Source organism: Macaca mulatta, chromosome 6, assembly GCF_049350105.2.
Source record: "Macaca mulatta isolate MMU2019108-1 chromosome 6, T2T-MMU8v2.0, whole genome shotgun sequence".
Taxonomy (NCBI): domain Eukaryota; kingdom Metazoa; phylum Chordata; class Mammalia; order Primates; family Cercopithecidae; genus Macaca; species Macaca mulatta.
This window is the reverse complement of record NC_133411.1, coordinates 146,538,799-146,559,480: the sequence shown is the minus strand read 5'-3', so window position 1 is coordinate 146,559,480 and position 20,682 is coordinate 146,538,799. Positions and strand designations below refer to the sequence as shown.

The window sequence follows — 20,682 nt, the reverse complement described above, 5'->3', positions numbered from 1 at the left end:
TCTTAGATTCTAGGAATTGAAGGGACGGGAGAATCAAGAGAAGAAAGCAGTGTAATGCAATGCCCAGCCCAAGCCTTCCATTAAACCCTGGTTACCAACCATCCTTCCACCCATCCATTCACCCATCCATCCAAATACTGTTCACATGTGTTTATTACAGATAAAAATCAGAAACTGTGGGCAAGCAAAAAGTAAAAAATTATGTCTACTACAACATCTAGGTAAGAATATGGTTTATGTCTTTTTAGATTTTATATTTATGAATGTATACATATATAAAATATATATTTTAACAAATAAGTGCATTTAATGTGTACAGTAGAATAGTCTTTTTTTTTTTTTTTTGAGACAGAGTCTTGCTCTTTTGCTCAGGCTGGAGTATAGTGGTGCAATCTCAACTCACTGCCACCTCCGCCTCCTGGGTTCAAGTGATTCTTGTGCCTCAGCCTCCTGAGAAGCTGGGACTACAGGTGTGTGCCACCATGCCTGGCTAATTTTTGTATTTTTAGTAGAGAGTGCGTTTTGCCATGTTGCAAAGCAATCTTGAACTGCTGGCCTCAAGTGATCCACCTGCTTCGGCTCCCAAGGTGCTGGGATTGCAGGCGTGAGCCTTTGCTCTCAGCCGAAATAGCCTTTTTCGATGTATGTATTTTTTTTTTTTTAAATTACTATTCATCTTCCTGGAATGTTCTGTCCTCCGTCTCTTGGCCTGGCTGACTCCCATTCATCCTTCATTACTGCTTAAGCATCACTTCCTCAGGAAGGCCTTCTATGACCTCTCTGGCTTAGGTTAAATTCCTTTGCTACTTACTCCCATGGTACTTTATGCTTCTCTTTAGTATTACTACTGATCTTATTACTTCCTCAATATTTGATTTCCCTGGCCAATCATAAGCTTTATGAGGGTAAGAACTATACCTTTAAAATTCACCACCACATCTCTGCTACCTAGCATGGTCTTCCATCTAGCAGGTGCTCAATAAAAATTTCTTTAATTGAGCTTAGCAATATATAATGAATATCTTTCCATGTCAATGAAATTGCAGTTACAACCTAATTTTAATGCCTTCATAAGATTCCATTATATGTACTCTAATTGAAAATTCATTTCCTTCTTTGTTGGAAATTATAGTTTTATGTAATATTTTATTATTATAAATAATGTTATAATGGGCATCCTTGCATCTTAGTCTTTATTTACATTCCTGATTATTTTACTAGAATAGATTCCTAAAACAAGAAGTACTTGGTTAAAAGGTATGCACACTTTGAAGACTTTTGAGACATGTGCCGCATTGATCTAAAGAACAGTTGTATCAGCTTATACTCCCATCAGTAATATATCTAAGATTTATATATTTTAAGGCTCCTTGGCTTTGCCTAAACCTTGGTAAGTGGGTACTAAAAAACTCCAGTAACACTGCAAAATTTTGTTCTAATTATCTGGTTCAACTTCAAAACGTGTAAAATGCATCGTGTCCTGGGGGTAAGAGGCTGACTCTCGTTAGGTCCATTTCTATCAGTATGTTTAAAGCCAAAAGGAAAGTAAAATACACATGGCTTTCTTCTGACTTGAGTTGTGTGATTACGGTCTTTTACTCAAGCTTAAATGTTTTTATTTTTTTGTCCTCTGAGTTCATGTTGCCCAAATGTCCTGAGATGGTTCCAAATACCAATCCCACACTTCTTGACCATTGTCCTTTGGACAATAACTTGGAATAAATGTGAAACTGAGGTCTGAGTGCCCATCAGAGAGTGTCCCAATCCAACCAGTCTATGAGAAGATCTGGGGTGAGCAGTCAACCTATTTGCCCTTTACTGCTTTCAGCATAACTTGAGTGGGGAGGCCAGCAGTGCTGTGTTCTGCCCATCTTTTTCCTATAAAGATGAAATACTTAAGACTCATTCCCCATCCTCCCCATCTGGCACCTCCATCCCAAGGGAAGCAATTTTCCCAAAATCTCCTCATCAGTGTTTCTCTCTTTTTATCATGCCCTTTACCATGGCTTCTGTGTACTGTAGTATTTGTTACTCCATATGGGTCCCTGACCTACATGTCACTCAGATACAGCCCCCATTTTATAGTGTTAAAGAAACTGAGGTCTACAGAATATATGCGCCCAGGGTCTTATGCCCATAATCATGGCTAAAAGACACTTGGGCTTCCATCGCAAATGAAGCCCTGGGAGTGATCTGTCCCACTCATCTGGTCATATTGTACTGTATGTAGTGGCTGATTTAGATTGGTTTTTTAAAGAGGAGTTACTGTCCAGTTTTTATTAGATTTAGGCTGATGTTTGACTGGTATCTTTGAATATATGGTAAGTAGAAATAGGGAGGAGAGTTCAGGAATATGCTGGGGGTGAGAGACAAGGGGCTTAGACTTGGAGTAGGCATGAATTGTCCACAAGGCAGAACCATGAGGGCCTGGCTGTCTTACTCACTTCCCAGGCATGAAGTTCCTTCCATAGAACTGTTTTTTCACCCTTGCTGCCAGCCAGACTCTACCAGGCCCTGGCCTGTGGCCCGTGTCTGTGTTCCGGGTGTTTGTGTGGTGTATCGATGCCTTTGAAGAGCTCTGCATAACATGCAGCTCAGCAAAACTGAATACAAGGCAATGGACAATGAGAGAAGGAGAACTAGGGAATAGAATTCTTTTCTTAGACAAAGTGGACCTTCAGAGAGGTTGCAGAGTAATAGTGGTAGTAGATAGCATCTGGTTTATGAGAGTTTTGCCTCTGAGGAGTCAGGGATTAGGTAGAATGGTTCAGAGAAAAAGGGATGGAGGTGTGAAACGCTGCCTGGGATCAAGAAGCAATGGCTTCACCTTCCATGTGACTATCTTCTAGAGTTAGTCACTTTTGGACTAAGTGACAGTGACATAGGGCTTCTTCTTCCTGTCCCTATCATACCACAATAAAGTCAGGCATCTTTTTCTGGCTCAGGAGACGAAGATTTGAGGGTGAGGGAGCCAGCGGTCCTGTCTAATAATGTTACCCTTGATGCAGAAATGGCAAGTTTTTTGAGCAGGAATTTGGCTTGTGGTTCAACAGAGGATGGTGTGGTGGTCAGGAATAGAGACTGCTATTCACTCCCTGTGGTTTCTCCATTAAGGTGCAACTGGTTTGACTGAGATGGTCTGAAGTAGACTTGTTTGGGTTTAGAGTAGCTCAGCCTTAAAATTGAGACCATCGTTGGAAATAAACTATTGGTAAGGAATATTTTATGAATGTTCATAGAAGAGGTTTGGAGTTGGTGATGTGGAGAGGCCTCTTTACTAAAGATTAAACACAAGTGTGGTAATGCCACCTTGCACTGGGAGATGGTGTGGTATCTTGGAAAGGGCTTTGGAGTAATAATGACCTGTATTCCAATCTTAACTGCATAGGTGTGTGGAGAATTCACTTTCCTCTCTGATCCTCAGCTTTCTTATTGAAGAGACTGGAATAATAACAATAACTAGGGAACAAATATAGGTAATGGGTATAAGGCACTCAGCACTGCGTACTTAATAAAGACTACTTTTATTATTGTAGAGTATGTCATAGTTTTAAAAATTCTTGTGGATGTCGGGGGTGGAGGTGATAGGGTTGATTTTTTTTTTTTTTGTAGTCACTATGTAATGACACAGAGGCATTTTTTTCCTGACTTTGTGCTTCCTGTGCTTCTAGTTGAGCAGAAATATATTTCCAGGTGGAGGAGGGATGAGATTCCAGGGAGGGTGGGTGAGGAAGCGGTGTCTATTACTGTGGTTCTGCTGGATCCTGCTGTCCCACCTTTCCCAATCTCATTGTCTCCTTTGATTCTCACACAGCCTTGGGATAAAGGCAGAACAGAGAATGTCTTTATTTCACAGGTGATATAGGGTAACCTGTGGTTCAACAGAGGACTGTGTGGCACCCAGGAATACAGACTGCTATTCACTCCCAATATGACATAAGGATCTGTGAACTAAGGACATTCCCTGATCTGCAGTCAAATGGCCCAGACCACTCACCTGCAGCAGGGTTGGCCAGGATTCAAGGAGATGGCAGAGCATTTCTTTCTCTCCTGTGAGGTTAATGTCTTTGGCCTTAGAGCTCAGCTCTAGCCAAATGGGTTGGCAGCCCAGATTTTAGGACTTGGATGAGGGTTGGAGGGAAGAAATTCAATAACCATCTTAGTGCCCATGAAGAATCATTGTGCAAAGGATAAGGATTTTCCTGTTTTCTCTCTACCCAGAACATGAGACTAAATTACAGTACTAATTCAAGTTAGGAGCAAGAAGGTATTCTGTGGCATAAGGACTCTTGAATACCCCCTTTTCTTGTTTTTAAGGACATATAACTATGTAGAGGTGGTCGGTGGTTTAGCTGTGGTGTTCTTCAGAGAGACCTGCCAACCAATCTATTACATTTTCATTCTCAAGACTTTATTTACTTAATAATAGGGTTGCTTTTATACCAATGACCTGGAAGATGAGCTAGTGATTTTTCTAGACATCTTGAGTCTTCTGTGATAATGAAAGATTTTCCTTTCACTCCTCCAGTCCATCCTTCTCCCTCTTGCTCTTCTTTGGCAGTCTTCCACCTAAAAATATCTCAGCTGTGCACATAGTGTGCTTGTTAGGATCTAGAATGAAGACTTAGATGCTTTTACCTAATAGGCTTCTGGGATTGCTTGCTCTTCTGGGCCCTCTGTGGTTCTCAGAGGCTGCTAAGTGCAAGGCCGTAACGGTCTAAGTATTTAAAGAAGTTCAAGATACAGTCAGGCCAACATCATCTTTTACCTGATATTCTGCAGCAGTCTTCTAATTGGCCAGTCTGCCACCTGTTTTGTTTTCCCATTCCCCACCTATTCTCCACACTGTGGCTACAGTGATTTTCCCAATATTAAAATCTGATGTATCCCTTACCTGCTTAAAATCTATCAGGGGCTCCCTGTTGCCCTTAGGAAGGGTCTAAATTCCTTAGCATGGCTTGTAAGTCCCTCAAATGGTCCAGCTCCTGCTTTCATCTACAGCCCCGTCTCATCATTCTTCCCTAACATGCTCCAGCCAGACTGAACTTGTTATGGTTCCCAGACAGATCACACCCTTTGTTACCTCCAGACCTTTGTATATACTATACAAAGTTTATGTCTGGGATACTCTTCTCTCATTCTCACTTCTCTTCTGAATAACTATGACTCCTCCAGATCAGTGGCTCTTAACCATTATGCATCAATCTGATGAAAACAATGGACTTTATCTCTGGAAGAGCAAACCTGTGCTCTTGTGTGCTCATCATTTTGCATGCAGCTTTAGGGTGCAGGAATCCCTGGCTTGAGGACCTTTAAAGCTAAGTCCCCATTTCTAACATTTGACATCTTTTGCATTTGTTGGTTTTCTTGTCTCTCTCTCCACCAGACTGAGCTCCATGAGGGCAGGGCTGTGACTTGTTAACCACTGTATTATCTGGGCCTAGCACAGTGCTTGACACATGAGGACACATCTGATACATGTTTGCTGAATTGAATAAATGAACAAATATCTGCCCCTGAGAGAATCATGTTGTCTTTGGAGAAACAGGACATGCATGTTGGCAGATGGTGAGCAGAAGATGGAAAGGGTAAAAAGATGTGCAGCTGACAGACATTCTCTGTAAGTTCAGAGTCTGAGGTGGCTGTCTGGGCCTCTTGGGAAGAGCTAGCAGAAGAGAGCACTTGGACTGACCACAAACATGGAAGGACTTACAGGGTTCATCTTCTGTTTTCTGGAAATACTTTGTCAAGCTATTAGGGATGAGTGAAGGAGCAAGAATGACCAAGTCCTTAATGGTTTTCCCCCTCTAGAATTACTGAAGCCCATGGAATTATGATATGTCAAGAGAGCCTCCCTTCTTTTTTTTTTTTTTTTTCTATTCCAATAACTACTTTTTAAGTGCTTCTTTTATGCCAAGCACTTTGTTATGTGTTGAGGATAAGCCGCTTGGTTTTTGCTAGATATTAAGTACTAACTTGTCCTCAGAATTAAGATCAAGGCCTTGAGTTTGGGAATACTTTTATTAAGGTTATTAGTTAGGGTGAGATTTTATTGAGGGATGTATTAGAAATGACACAGGGTCTAGAGTTAGGCCAAAGTTCAAATCTCAGTCCTGCCTCTTAGTATCTATGTGTAAATCCCTTTTGAAATGACATTTTTGGCCAGATGCGGTGGCTCACGCCTGTAATCCCAGCACTTTGGGAGTCTGAGGCGGGTGGATCATCTGAGGTTGGGAGTTCGAGACCAGCCTGACCAACATGGAGAAACTCCGTCTCTACTTAAAAAAAAAAAAAAAAATACAAATTAGCCAGGTGTGGTGGTGCATGCCTGTAATCCCAGCTACTTGGGAGGCTGAGGCAGGAGAATCACTTGAACCCGGGAGGCAGAGGTTGCGGTGAGCTGAGATTGTGCCATTGCACTCCAGCCTGGGCAACAAGAGCAAAACTCCGTCTCGAAAAAAAAAAGAAATGCCAGTTTTATAATTTGTAAAATGGAAGTAATACTGTCTACCTCCTGGACTTGTTTCAAGGGTTAAATGAAATAATGTGGATCAGATACACATTAGTGTACCTTAGCAGAAGGTCAGGTATACAGTAGTGACTATTACTATGAGTATTTTTAGGGCCCATTTAAACTAAAGTCTTAGTTTGGTGTAGTCATTTTTGCTGGTTCATAAAAGATAATAAGATTGGATTCTACAAGCTTTCTCAGAAAATAAGTGGTGTGTTTGAGCCCTTAGTTTTTCTTTCACATCGTTTTTTTCTTGCTTGTTTAAGTTTTAAGTACTTTATATAGAAAATTAGAAATTTGAGAGTCACGTAAAGGAGCAAGGAAAAGTCTCCTAAAGACCTACTGTCTAGAAAACTGTGTCTTAAACTTTTCTGAATCATAGACACCTGTAAGAATCTGATAAAAATGACCTGTCATCCCCCTAGAAAAAGTGAACTTTTGCACGTATAGAAAAATATTTTCTTACAATTCCAGGAGTTTCCATTTATTTACCCCAAAGTTACAAAACCCTAACCTGACTTTCAACCACAAATTCCACAGGTGGAAAACAGTCAGCCCAGGCTCTGATTTACACTGCTGTGAGGGCTTCTGAATCCCTTGGTTCTTACAGTCCGGCTGCTCTATTTTTTTAGTCTTATTTTTTGAGGGCTAACTCCTTAAAAAAAGAATCGGCTATCTTTGATTATCTTTTGCAGTATAATTACCAACTGGACCCTCATCAATGAACTTTTTAATAGCTTAACTTCTGATTTCCTTGTGTATGCATGTTTTTGTTTGTGTGTCTCAATAAACTCAAGAGAGAGATTGTGGAGCCTGTCTTATGGGTGGAGGAGGAATATACTATTTTTCCCTGTTTTTCTTTACCTGTTCGTTCTGCCCCAGGGCACTGTGCTGAGGCCTTTCACGGGCTTCCACTGGCAGTCAGAGAAGAGAGACCAGGGTGGAGGGTCTCAGGTCCACCTGATCTGGCAGTTAAGGGAGCAGGCAGGGTTTGGAATGTCTCCCCCGTTACTTTCCTCTCCGTTCCAGAGTCATTCAGCTCTAGAACTGTGTCAGGATGGGACTCTGGATTGGTGGAGGAATCATGTGCAGTCCGTACAGCTTGGAGGTGGGTGTCTGCAGCCCACATGCTGTACTGTACTTTATTTTCTTGGCTCTGGTGTATGAATTCCACAGAGAGAAAACAACCACCCAGGCTCTGTTTTCACATTCACATTCACATTCACATTAAGGCTTCTGGATCTCTTGTTTCTTGCAGTCAGGTTGCCCTTTATTTTAGTCTACAAAGACATGTGTTGCCTGTCTTTCCTGAAATCAGCAGCCCTTGTTGAATGGGCCTGGCTTTAGATAAACCCGTGTGTTGTATATAGAGTGCAGGCTGAAGGCAAGGGGCCTCAGGACTGTGGAAATGTGGTGCTGCTATTGCCATTATTTACAGCCCTGCCTTCTTTCTTTCTTGGATTATTATCAGGGCCTCCAGCTGTTCTCCCTGCATGTAATCTAGCTTCTACCCTGCATCCAAAATTTCATTCAAAAATGCCCATCTGTTGATGTCATTTCCCTGTTGAAAACTTCTCAGTGGTGCTACACCTGGGATAAAGTCCCAGATTGTTTACGTGACTTACAGGGCTTGTCAGGTCCTGGCCCTATTTACCTCTCCAGCTTCCTTCTTCTTACTGTTACTCCATGTACCAGCCACACCAACCTCTTGCCATTTTACCAAAATTTATTCTTTTGGTACTTTCCTCTCTTTGCACGAATGGATTCCAGATTCAGCTCATCCTTCCTCACCTTTGCTGCCTGTAGAACTCTTCCTCATCCTCTAATGCCTCACTCAAATGTGACCTCTTAATAGGATGCCTGACTGGAGTTCCCAGGAGAGATTTGTTGCTCCCTCCTCTGTGTTCTTGGGATTTAGTATAACATGGTGGTTACAAGTATGGACTCTAGAGTCAGACTCCCTGGGTTTCCACCCAACTTGGCCTTTCCTAGGTGTGTGACTGTGGGCAAAATGAATTACCTACCCTCCTGTGCTCAGTTTCTTCATCTGTAAAATGGTGATAATAGTAATAAACCTCATAGGTTGTTGCGAGGATTAAAAGACTTTAAAGTGCTTAACACAGTGTATGGCCATAGTTAGCTCTCAGGAAATGTTACTTATTGTTGTTGTTATCACAATACTTTGTGTATAACTCTATCTACTAAGCTGTTGTCACCTCTGTTTATAAACACTTTTATATATCTGCCTTACTTGTGTTCCTTAAGGACAGGCCTAGACTTGTGTTCCTTAAGGACAGGTGCATATCTTGTTCCTTTGTCTGGCCTTGTATATGGAAGTTTACAGTAAATGTTGGTTAAATGAGTGATTGCACACAGATTTTCCTTCAAAATGGAAGTGGGCAATAGAGTAAGGAATACTTAAGGCTAGGTTTGTAGGTGATCACACATCCAAAGTTGATGTGACTTTGATATTACCTGGTTTATCCTCTTCTGCGCCTGAATCCCTTCTGCTGCCTCCTGGAGCCCAGGTAGTGCTTTTATGTCTCCAAGACAGGGCAGGAGGCCATGTGGAAGGTAAACATATCCCATATGACCTTTTTGTTTTTGTTGTAAACTCTAGGTGACATGTCTGAGAGTAAAGCCAAAAAGATAGAAATCAAGGACGTGGATGGGCAGACACTGAGTAAGCTGATTGACTACATCTATACTGCTGAAATCGAGGTGACCGAAGAGAATGTCCAGGTAAACTCAGGCTCACTAATAGCTCAGTGTATTGCACACTCAGGACCCACCGTTTTACAGTGTTATTTTATTTAACCTTCACAACAATTCAGTTGGTTACTGAAGAGGAAACTAAAGCTCCAGGGAGGTCAGGTGACCTGCCCTGGGCCACATGGCCAGGAGGTGGGCCAACTGGTCCTCAAACTCATGCCTTCCTGGCTTGGGCACCCATGCTCCTAGCCACTAGGCCATGATATCCCTGAATGAGCCTGGACCCTGGGAGTAGAAAGTCTTTGACTCATGTCTGTTCAAAATCTTGTGAAGGAAAAGCTGGGAGCTTGAGTGACTCCTCTTCTCCCCAGGTCATCATCTCATCTCAGAATTCAAACAGCTCAATAACTTTTGGGTACGAACAGTAAATGCAAAGTAATTTGGTATAAAATGAGTAGAGGGGAGGTAATAGAATTCTATAATTGGGACCAGCTCTCTTTGCTCCTTTCATCATGTATTTATTTAATAACTTTTTTTTTCCTGTAAAATACAAAGTGTTTCCAAATTTGGATAATTAGAAGATATTCTACTCTGGATCCTTATTGCCTGGTTAGGATTAAGAGGTACATAAAGCAAGGTATAGTTTGTGTGGACATAATGTTCACTGTTTGGAGGTCCTGAGTCCAGAAGCTTCTGTCTTATGAGGTTGGGTTATGTCACCCTCCCAGCATATGGATGCTTTCACCAAACTGAAAATTCTCTGAACTTCATTGTTTAGGGACTTTTAACCTCTTCACTTTAAACTGTGGTTAGGTCAAGGGTGATGTTGGAGAAAAAATAAAAAAGATTGGGAAGGGGCTGGGCATGGTGGCTCACACCTATAATCCCAGCGCTTTGGGAAGCTGAGGCAGGCAGATCACCTGAGGTCAGGAGTTTGAAACTAGCCTGGCCAACATGGTAAAACCCCATCTCTACTGAAAATACAAAAACTAGCCAGGCGTGGTGGCAGGTACCTGTAATTCCAGCTACTTGGGAGGCTGAGGCAGGAGAATCACTTGAACCTGGGAGGCAGAGGTTGCAGTGAGCCAAGATTGCACCAATGCACTCTAACCTGGGTGACAGAGCGAGACTCTGTCTCTGGGGAAAAAAAAAGATTGGGAAGAAGAGAGTTTGGATCAAAATGTGGATTCTTCTCCATGCTGTTATGTATCTGCTGAGGCAGTTGCTCACAGGTTGTCTGTGAAGACAGGAGGTATTGAGGATTTGGTGCACTGAGGAGATGAGCATGGAGGCACTGGGGCTCTCCTGAAAGCCTTAGAAACAAGGGTCAGAGATCTGGGACTTGGTTAAATGGCTGAGAGCTATACCCCGAGTCGCTTCCCAGCCACATATACCTTGGAGAGACCCTGAGTTCCCCTTCCATGGTGGAGGTACCAGCAGTCATAACTGACTTACTTTTATAAGCAAGCATATGCCCATCAATTCACATGCATTATTCCATTCAATTTTTATAATCACCCATTGGACCATACCAATATGATCCCTCCTTTACAGCTTGAAGAAACTGGTGCTCAAAGGGGTTAAATAACCTGCCATGGTCACATAGAGAGTAAGTAGTAGAGTTGGGAGCTGAAGTCAGTCCCCGCTGACTCACTGTGCTCTGTGGCTATGATGAATTCTAGTTTCTCATTAAATGAATGATCAGAACCTTGACTTTGGCTCATAATGATTTACAATAATAAAAACTAACATCAGCTGAGCACTTCCTATGTACGAAACACTGTGTTAACTGCTTTCAATTTTTCTCATTTGATCCTCATAACAAACCTTATTGTCCTCATTTTATTTTTGAGGAGACAGAGGCATTGAGAGGTTAAGTAATTTGTCCTCAGTTGCATGGCTGGTAAGTGGAGGAGTCAAAATTCAAAATGACACTTAATCACAGTGCTGTTCTATCAGCTTCCCTGTTCATCTATATACCCCCCACCCCTTTTCCTTTCTTTCTTTATGTGGCACTGATTCTGTGCCAGACCCACTGTGTGGTTGGGGCAGAGACCCTGGGTGGCCCCAAAACCTGGGCCCCCTGGCTGGTGCCCTCCCTCTGTGCATGGCCCTGCCTCCCTGCAATTCCAGGAGAAGGTGCTTTCTGAGGCAGGGCATTTCCTTTTGTTTTTACTAAAGGAAGCAAACTCTGTGGCAGGATATCCTCTGCTATGTTTTCATGTTATCTGAGAGAGAGAAAAAAAAAAAAAGGGGCCTGCACATGAAAAATGGAGGGGAAGCCATTGCAAGCTGAAGGGTAACCTGTAAACTCTTTGCCGGGGGCCATTTCAGGGCCTGTTTTCCAAGAACTGTAATGCTGAGGTGGCAAAAGGCAAGCTAGAAGATTTTTGACTTAGGGTAATCTTCCATCCTGATGGGTGGTTTTGGCCAACTACTCCTCTGATCTCAGCCTCCTCCCTCCAGGGACCAGGCGGTACTGCCTTAGTGATTCTATGAGGATGGTCTTGCTTCCGAGCTGAGGACCCACGCTTGGCCTCTTGTTCATAGTCTTGTCACTGCTGCTGCTTTGAAGGAGTAGAGTTTTAGGCAAGATAAAAGGAAGTCCTCTCAAAGTCCTGTTGATGTGAGGAGCGGGAACTGAAGACAGTCATTTCATGGATGTGTTGCTCTTTTTTCTTTCAGAGCCTCCGGGAATGTGTTTTGTACTTGTGTCTAGATCCCAGAACCCCATTGGATGGGGCCCTAATTTATCCCTGAGACTGAGTCTGAGCAGTGATACATCTTCCAGCCTCCAAGCCTTCCCTTCAGTATTCTGATTTCCTTGACTTTTTTTTCCATACCTTTCTGTATGAAGCAAGTAGAAGGAAGAAAAGGGCCTTTGACTCTAAGCTAGTCTCATAGTCAAAGAGAGGGAAAGAGCAATTAGAGAAACCAGAAGCCTAATTCATTTTAGGAAGTCAGTTTGGGAAGGCTTTTGGGTAGGAGAGGACTCAAACAGGATAAGGTGTGTGGAGTGGTAGAAATCCTTATAGTTTTTGCCTACTAAGTAGGTATTGTGAACAGTAGGGAAGTTGAAAGCTATGTGGATAGCTCTATCCAGGGAGGTTTTAAAAATTGAAATTGTAACCTAAGGAGTATATTCAGGAAATATTTATTATTTCATTTCTCTGGCTGGTTGTCATGAGCTTGAGAATTTAAGCACCACACTGTGCTGCTGTCTCCTTGGAAGAGGGGAAGGGGGAAGGGACTGTGTGTCACTGGCATGATCTTGTGTATGTGTATAGGGTGGGGGAGCTCACTGGAATGCAGTCTGGGGGCAGATTGGACTCTCAGAAATTCTCTTGGGTGGTGGGTGATGGGGAGAGGGTTGCTGTTGAATTCCTGCCTCTTCTCACATCTGGCCCTTTTGGAGTTTACCACACCTCTGAGTAGGGTGTGTGCTGGCTAACATTTGATGGCTTCCTCTCCCTCCGGGGCTTCTTAGGGTCACTGGTTAGAGGTTACTTCTCCCTAGGATGAACACCTAGCCTAGTTTGCCCAGAAGTGAGAGGCCTTCTGGAATGGGGACTTTCAGCGGTAAAAATGGCGAAGTCCCAGGTAAATCAGCATGATTGGTCAACCTATGGCCTTAACTCCAGTCTTAACTCTAACTGATACTGGCCAGGGGGCATCATGGAGGTCATTTGGAGACTGGGGGCAGAACTTTTTATTCCTGGTGTGCATTCAGCAAGAATGGTTAATGGATCTCCATTTGACTAGCAGGCAGAGACTAATCTGGTCCTGGAATCTGTTCGGCCAGGCTGAGCAAGCTCACAGGTTAATTGAGTTTCCCAGTTTATGTCTGCTTAGTGGGGATGGTGGCTGCTTAGTGGGGATGGTGGCTGCTTAGTTGGGAGAGAGTTCAGGTGGTTAGATTAGATTTGGATCCTACCTGTGTTCATTTATAGTCCAAAACTTTCAGAAGAGGGTGATTTTATCTTTTTCTTGCTCAGGAATGTATTAGTGGTTCAGAAAATATCACAGACATGGTGTTAATTTACTGTTTTCCTGCTGGGGATATAGGATAGTGGAAGAGAGGGTGGAGGAAGGGAAAAGGAGCACATTTTCTAGAACTCAGCTGTCGTGAGGGAGAAGTGTAAGCCTGTGGGTAGGAGCAGCTTTCCTTGTTGAGCATAGGCATTTGGCTCAGGAGTTCGAGCACTGATAGTGGAGGCTCTTGCTGGTTATTGTCTGTGGGCAGGGATAATGAAGGGTGACCGACTGTCCCACTTTTAGCCCTGAAAGTCCTGGGAAACCCCCCAGTCCTGGAAAAACTAGGACTGTTGGTAACCCCAGTGGAGGGACAAAGCCCCCAAATGGGCAGTGGGGCAGAGTTTTTGGCCTGAGTACATAAAAGTGATGAGAGTCAGAGCTGAGGACTCAGACCTGTCTTGGGAGAAAGTCAGAGTCCAGAATTTAAATCACTTTAAAAAAAAAGAGTCTTTTTTAAGTGTCCTGAATCAAGAAAACAAATACATCTGCAGCCCATATCTTCCTGGGCAAGCGCTTGTGGATGGGAACAGCTAGAGTGTAGCTGGCTCAGTCACTCTGTCTCAGAGCCAGGGCAGCAGCTAAGAGCAACGGACTGGGGCAAGGGGATTATTCTGGGGTGAAGTGGATGCCGGGGTCCCCAAGATAAGCAGCCTTAAATCAAGCTATTCTGCAGTGTGTTTTTTAAATAAATTTCTTTTTGGAAAATAATTCTCAGACTATCTGCTGCTTCCATAGGTGAAGGTCAGGGTAGCAGAGCTGAAGTGGGACAGGACTTTGGCCTTTTGTCCTGTTTGTTTGACCTAGACGCAGGCTTCAGCAGCTGAGGGAAAGTCCTAGGGAAACTTGACAGAGGTTGGCTGTCTGAGCACCCAGTGGGCCTGCTCAAGCCAGTCTTCCCTGACCCTTAGGAAAAACACATGCACATATACCTGAGCAAGAACTATTTCTGTCTTCCAGCATATAGTATAAGTAGTCATGTGTCCTGTGACCTTTTAAATGGAAACTTAGCCATCCTTTCTCTAAGAATGTACCCAAAGATGTTCTTTGCTTTGTATCTGTTCAATGGGAGAATGAAGTGTCGTTGCTTGAGTCCTGAGGGATTTGGGATGAATTTTGTTCCAGTAGACTCTAAGCTCCAGGAGAATAGGGTCTGGTTTCTCTTGCTTACCCCTGAATCCCAGAGCCTAAACTAGTGCCTGGCACATAGATGTTCAGTAATTAATAATTCATTAAGTACCTTTCTGAATGAGGACAGTACACTGAAGGTTGTGGGGCAGTGGCTCTCAAATGTGGCTGCACATTAGAAGCACCTGGGGAGCTTTAAAAACCATCTTAATGTCCAGGCCACACTCTATACCTATTAAGTTAGATTCTTTTAGGGCAAGACCCAGGCATCAGTAGTTTTAAAACTCTTAAGGTAATTCCAGTTTGCAGCCCAGCATGAGAACCATTGTGTGTGTGTGTGTGTGTGTGTGTGTGTGTGTGTGTGTGTGTGTGTGTGTGTAGAGTTTTGTTACTCAGAGTGTGGTTTGTGGACCAGCAACTGCAAGTATCACTTGGGTTCTTATTAGAAATGCAGGCTCTCAGATCCCATCCTAGACCTAATGAGTTAGAATCTGTATTTTAATGAGATCCCCAGGGAATTAAAGACTGGGAAGCATGGCTGTAGGGATACAGAGAATCTGCTGGTGTTTAGGGTCCATGAAGTGCAGAGTAGTGGGAAATAAGGCTGGAAAGCAGGCTAGGAAGTTTGGACTTATTGGGCAGGCAGTGGAGAGCCATGAAAAGATCTTGAGCATGGAAGTGATATGATAGGGAAAAGGGGATGAGTCCCTGCCAGTAGGAGCCAATGTCTGAGAATGTCACTTTCTCTTGCAGGTGCTGCTTCCGGCAGCCAGCTTGCTGCAGCTCATGGATGTTCGGCAGAACTGCTGTGACTTCCTGCAGTCTCAGTTGCATCCCACCAATTGCCTGGGCATCCGTGCGTTTGCAGATGTGCACACCTGCACTGACCTTCTGCAGCAGGCCAATGCCTACGCAGGTAAGGGGGAGCTGGACTGCTGCACCTCCTCCGAGTTTGTGGATCTAATCACCTGGTCTTCTGCAGACTCCTCAGAGATTATGAGAAGTGGTCTCTGCTGTGAAGCAGCTATGATTTAGGTAGAGATACAGGTGGAAAGATAATTAATGATAGGAGAGTTTAGCTCATTGCCAAGTGGAAAATGATTGATTGCCAAGGGGATGGTACAGACAGTAATTTTCACTAGAGTAGAGGAAGGAGATCCAAGAAGACTTGGGCGGTGGGGAGAGCAAACTGAGCTAGGTCTTGAGCTAGGTCTTGTTATTATTAAGAAAACTTTTGTTTTTTTCTGAGTGTTCCATGAACATTCTTTTAAAAGTCACATACTGGCTGGGCGCGGTGGCTCACGCCTGTAATCCCAGCACTTTGGTAGGCCAAGACAGGCGGATCACAAGGTCAGGAGATCGAGACTGTCCTGGCTAACATGGTGAAACCCCCGTCTCTATTAAAAATACAAAAAAAAAAAAAATTAGCTGGGCGTGGTGGCGGGCACCTGTAGTCCCAGCTACTTGGGAGGCTGAGGCAGGAGAATGATGTGAACCCGGGAGGCGGAGCTTGCAGTGAGCCGAGACTGTGCCACTGCACTCCAGCCTGGGCAACAGAACGAGACTGTGTCTTAAAAAAAAAAAAAAAAAGTCACGTACTATTGCAGGGCTTGTAATGATGAGGAGTGCCCTGCTCCACCTTTCCACACCAAGTCTTGTGCTCCAGAGCCACTCACTTTCAATCCTTTAGGAGTTAAAATCCTGGTTCTGATCCAGCTAAAAGCTACTTCATCTACTACTCACCTCCATTTATCAAAATAATATGTATAACTGCTATTCTTTGATTTATTAGTTTTAGATATTATTTGTTGACTTCTCCAGAAGAATAAGATTGAGCTTTCGCAGACTTTCCCCTTATACACATGCAGCCATCCCTGTCTTTATTGTCCAAATATAATTTCCACAACTGAACTAAGTCATCTATTATAATTATAGTGTTTTTTAAATCAGAAAACTTTAATCAGAAGGGCAGTTAGTAATTGTCTTTTTCTCTTGCATAGTGTATGGTTCTACCACTACTTCTTGTTAGAACAGTCCTCAATGCATCAGATAATCTGTTGGTTCACTTATTTTTCTTGGAGATGTTCTCTGTGCTAGAGCTTGTCATTCTATTATTTTAATGGGGTTTTGGGAGGGAGTAGAAATGAACATTTATATTCAGTCCACCATGTTTATTTAGCTAGCTGGAAAGAAATCTTCATTGCCACTTGTTCCAGCCTGAGGAAAGATGATGAATGACTAGGAAATAGGTCTGATCATTTAAATTGATAAATTCAGTCATGGCCACCTTCTTCCCTTGCAATAAAGCACCTCCTTCTTCCCCCTGCTCAAGCACTGTCATGGCTGCTATTCTGTTCAGTGTCTCCTGTTCAGCCAGTGTCTGGAAATTAGCTGAGGACCTGCTGGCTGCCCACCTGCCAGCTAGCTACCTGTGCTGTGCTAGCCTTTTGGTCAACAAAGCAACAAGCATTTGCTCTGTTCCTTGGCATGCTTTTTCTCTCTGATTAAGTCCCTGACCCCAGGAGCCTGCAGAGACTCTTATGTCTCCCTGCAGCCTGTTTCTGAAGGCACAAGCAAGTCTTCTTTCTGAAGACTTGTAAAGATAGTCTTTATATGATGATTTTTGTGAAGGACATTACCCAGTAGCCTCAATTCTGAGTCCTGCTGATTCTTTCTGGTTCTGAACCTTGACCCTTCTGCCTCTCTGCTGTTCCTGTGCTCTCTTTTCCCTGCATATTCTCCACTGCCTTTCCACCTTCGCTTAGGGAGCCCTGGGGAGGGTTCCCAGTGAAGCCTTTGAAGAGGTCACTTTCTAGATGGATGGATGTGCTAAGGCTTTGCTTTAGCAGGAGCCAAGCTCTTTGCTAAGGCAAACATTTTCTCTGCAGATTGTTTTCACAAATATTTGCTAGTGCAGTGGCAAAGGGAGAGTGCTTAGATGTCAGAAATTCTCTGTCTCCTTCTTCTGCATCTCTTCTTGCCAGCCCTCTCCTTCCACATAGTGTGTGCATACATGTGTGTGCACACCTAGCACATATCCCGCCCTAATTGGCTGGTATGGTTGTCTGAGGTTTGGGGAGTATACTGAATCCCCACCTTTTTTAAAATTTAAAATTACATTCTAGATTCAAGAGGTACTTGTACAGGTTTGTTACATTTGTATATTGTGTGATGCTGAGTTTTGGCTTCTGTTGATCCCATTACTTAGATGGTGAACATAGTACCCAATAGGAAATTTATCAGCCCTTGCCCCTACTCCTTTTGGAGTCCCCAGTGTCTGTTGTTCCCATCTTTATGTCCATGGGCACCTGGGGTTTAGTTCCCACTTACAAGTGAAAACATGATATTTGGTGTTCTGCTTCTGTGTTAATTAACTTAGGATAATGGCCTCCAGCTGTGTACATGTTCCTGCAAAGGACATGATTTTGTTCTTTTTTTTATGGCTGCATAGTATTCCATGGTGTGTATGTACCACATTTTCTTTATCCAATCCATTGTGGATGGACACCTAGATTGATTGCATGTCTTTGCTATTGTGAATAGTGCTTAATGAACGTATGTGTGCATGTGTCTTTTGGTAGAACAATTTATTCTCCTTTGGGTATATACGCAGTAATGGGGTTGCTGGGTCAAATGGTGGTTCTATTTTTAGTTCTTTGAGAAATCTCAAGACTGTTTTCCACAGTAGCTGAATTAATTTACATTCCCACTCACAGTATATAAGCATTCCCTTTTCTCTGCAACCTTGCCGGCATCTGTTGTTTTTTGACATTTTAATAATAGCCATCCTGACTGGTGTGAGATGGTATCACTTGGTAGTTTTGATGTGCATTTCTCTAATGTGAATCCCCACCTTTAATAGGGCTCCCAGGCTCTTCTGGCCTGTCTTTTCCCAACTTTCAATGTCTATGTTTTCTCCCTTTGCCCCTTTCACTCTATGATGATGAGACTCATCTGTGGGAGAGTGCAGCAGATGCAGCTAGGAACACATCCATCATTCTGGTGTTCCTTGGTCCTGTTGCTGTCATAGTGATTGTGTTCTGTCCACATTATGGGTGTGTGTATGCAGACATCCTGATGAATTATTCTTAGCCAGTGTTTCTTGAGCTCTCCCTTTGGGTCATACCCTATGCTAAGCATTTTATTGGCATCATCCCATTTAATGCATATGATAGCTGAGGAAACCAGGGCATAGAGAGGTGAAGTAATTTGTTGAGGTCACATCGTGACAGATGGGACAGAAGGCAGGATTCAAGCCCAGGCAGTGCTGACTCCAGAGCCAGTGTTTATTACATTCTACAGCTTCTAGGCCCAGTTTGGACATAAGGACGCCCTGTGAATCAGTAACTGAGGAGTGCATGTGGCTAGAGTTGGCATTTTCCATTGAAAGCATGTTCCTGGAAGCCTGTGCAATGTAGTCACCAAATCCCAACAACCAGACAGTGTAGACAGACATCCAGCTGTCTGCTAGACACAGGGTATGTCGTCATCTTGGGATGGAGGAAGCACCATGTGGGTGCTTCAGTTCCCTGTCGGGTGACTTCCTCCCAGACACATGGAGCCTGTTCCCTCACTGCATGAGTGAGTAGGCCCTCCTACTTTCCCTGGCTGGGTCAGCATGATCTTCAGGCTGAGAGTCTCCTCCCTGTTATGTAGGCCTTCTGTGGAGCCTGTGATCCTCTCCTGGGTAGCTTTCTCTGCAGCCCACTCTGCTCTGCACACTAGGGAGGTAATATTTTTAAAGTAGTATAATGCAGAAGATAAGGCTATGATGCAAAGATGTTAGAAGAAGGGAATGAAGGTTAGATTTTGCAGTATTTAGAGAAGAAGTAGAAAATGATTATCTATGCTTACACACTTGAACCCACCCACTGATGTGGGCCTGCTTTTTCCCTTGTACCCTTGACTTTAGATGGAGCCTGGGGTTCTCTGCCATCGCTGCCTCTTGAGACAGACCTGTGACCTCACTCTACTGTAAGTGCAGGGGTGCAGGCACCCACTAGGGTCACACACACGGGAAAGCATTGGTCTCTGTGGTCAGAGGCCTCCCGGGACCCAGGCCTTGAGTTAGAAGGTACTTCATGCCAACAAACTACAAGGAGACCTTCCAGATCAGAACTAGGAATCAGACCAGCTAACACTTTGGAGCTGAATAATCCTGAGCCTATTTTCTCCTCTCTATCCTGGGAGTAGCACATCCTATCCTGTTTCCAGGATCATCTGGGGAACAGGGGGAATGGGGAGGAGAGCATTCTATGGAAGTAGACACCACTGGGGCTGTGCTGTGGAGCCTCCCTCCCAGCCTCATCATCTGCAGTGAGGGAGCCTCAGAGTTGGGTCCAGGCAGGAGAGACAGGAATCCTCAGGTCACTGCTGTTGCAGACCACATGCACTTTGTGGGAAGAAGGATTTCCAGTACTTCTGGTTTTGGTTTCTCTTTATCTAGATGTCTACTGCAGGCAGGTATGTTCTGTGCAGCCTCCCCTACTCTTCCCAGTTTCTGGCTAGCATTGCTTTGCCTTCACTTGTCTGTAGATTCCAGTTTTGCTGCTGAATCCTCTTTCTTTTCCTTCTCTAAAAAGCTTTCTTTTTTGTTGTTATTATTGTTGTTGTTATTGCTATTTTAATAAAAACTCATCCCTGACTATTACAGAAAAAGCACACGGGTGGGAAGAATATACCACAATCCTACCCAGAGAGAACTGCCAGCAGCACCTTGATGTGTATCCTTCCAGATCTTTTTCATTGTACATGTATGCTTTCCAGTTTAAAAAAATTCTAGCCAGGTACAGTAGCAGGTGCCTGTAGTCCCAGCTACTTGGGAGGTTGAGGTTGATAGCTCAAGCTATCATGCATAGCTTGAGCCCAGGAATTTGAGTCCAGCCTGGGGAACATAGCAAGATACCCCATCTCTTAAAGAAACTTGTTAGCAGTATATTCTGAATGTCTTTCCATGTTAGCAGATACATTTCTATACCATTGTTTGAGAAATGTAGGTAATATATTCAATAAAAGCAATTTATACTCATGACCAAAAAATGCAAACAGTACATAGAGGTATAAAATGCAAAGCCAGTCTTCTCCCAGGCTGTCTTTCTGAAGTGGGGAGATCCTTGGTAACCCCACAGAATTTATATATTATGCTTTTTAACTTGCACAAACAGAAGCACTCTGTACTCATTGTACTTTTGTTTGACAATACAAATCTTGCAATTATTTCCAGACCCTTGTGTATGGCTATATCTTATTCTTTTAACCTGCTGTATCACATGGATGGAGTATAATTTATTTAACCAGTC

General features: G+C 43.4%; 1 protein-coding gene across 5 annotated transcripts in view; it reads left to right on the top strand.

Annotated features, from left to right (window-relative positions):
- Positions 1-20,682, top strand: part of KLHL3 (kelch like family member 3) — a 116,861-nt gene that overhangs the window by 28,224 nt on the left and 67,955 nt on the right. For 4 of the 5 annotated variants that reach the window (XM_078004266.1, XM_078004264.1, XM_078004265.1 and 1 more), the window contains 2 exon segments: positions 9,132-9,253; positions 15,137-15,299. In XM_078004266.1, coding sequence (XP_077860392.1) covers positions 9,132-9,253; positions 15,137-15,299 — 285 coding nt within the window. 5 annotated transcript variants of the gene reach the window in all.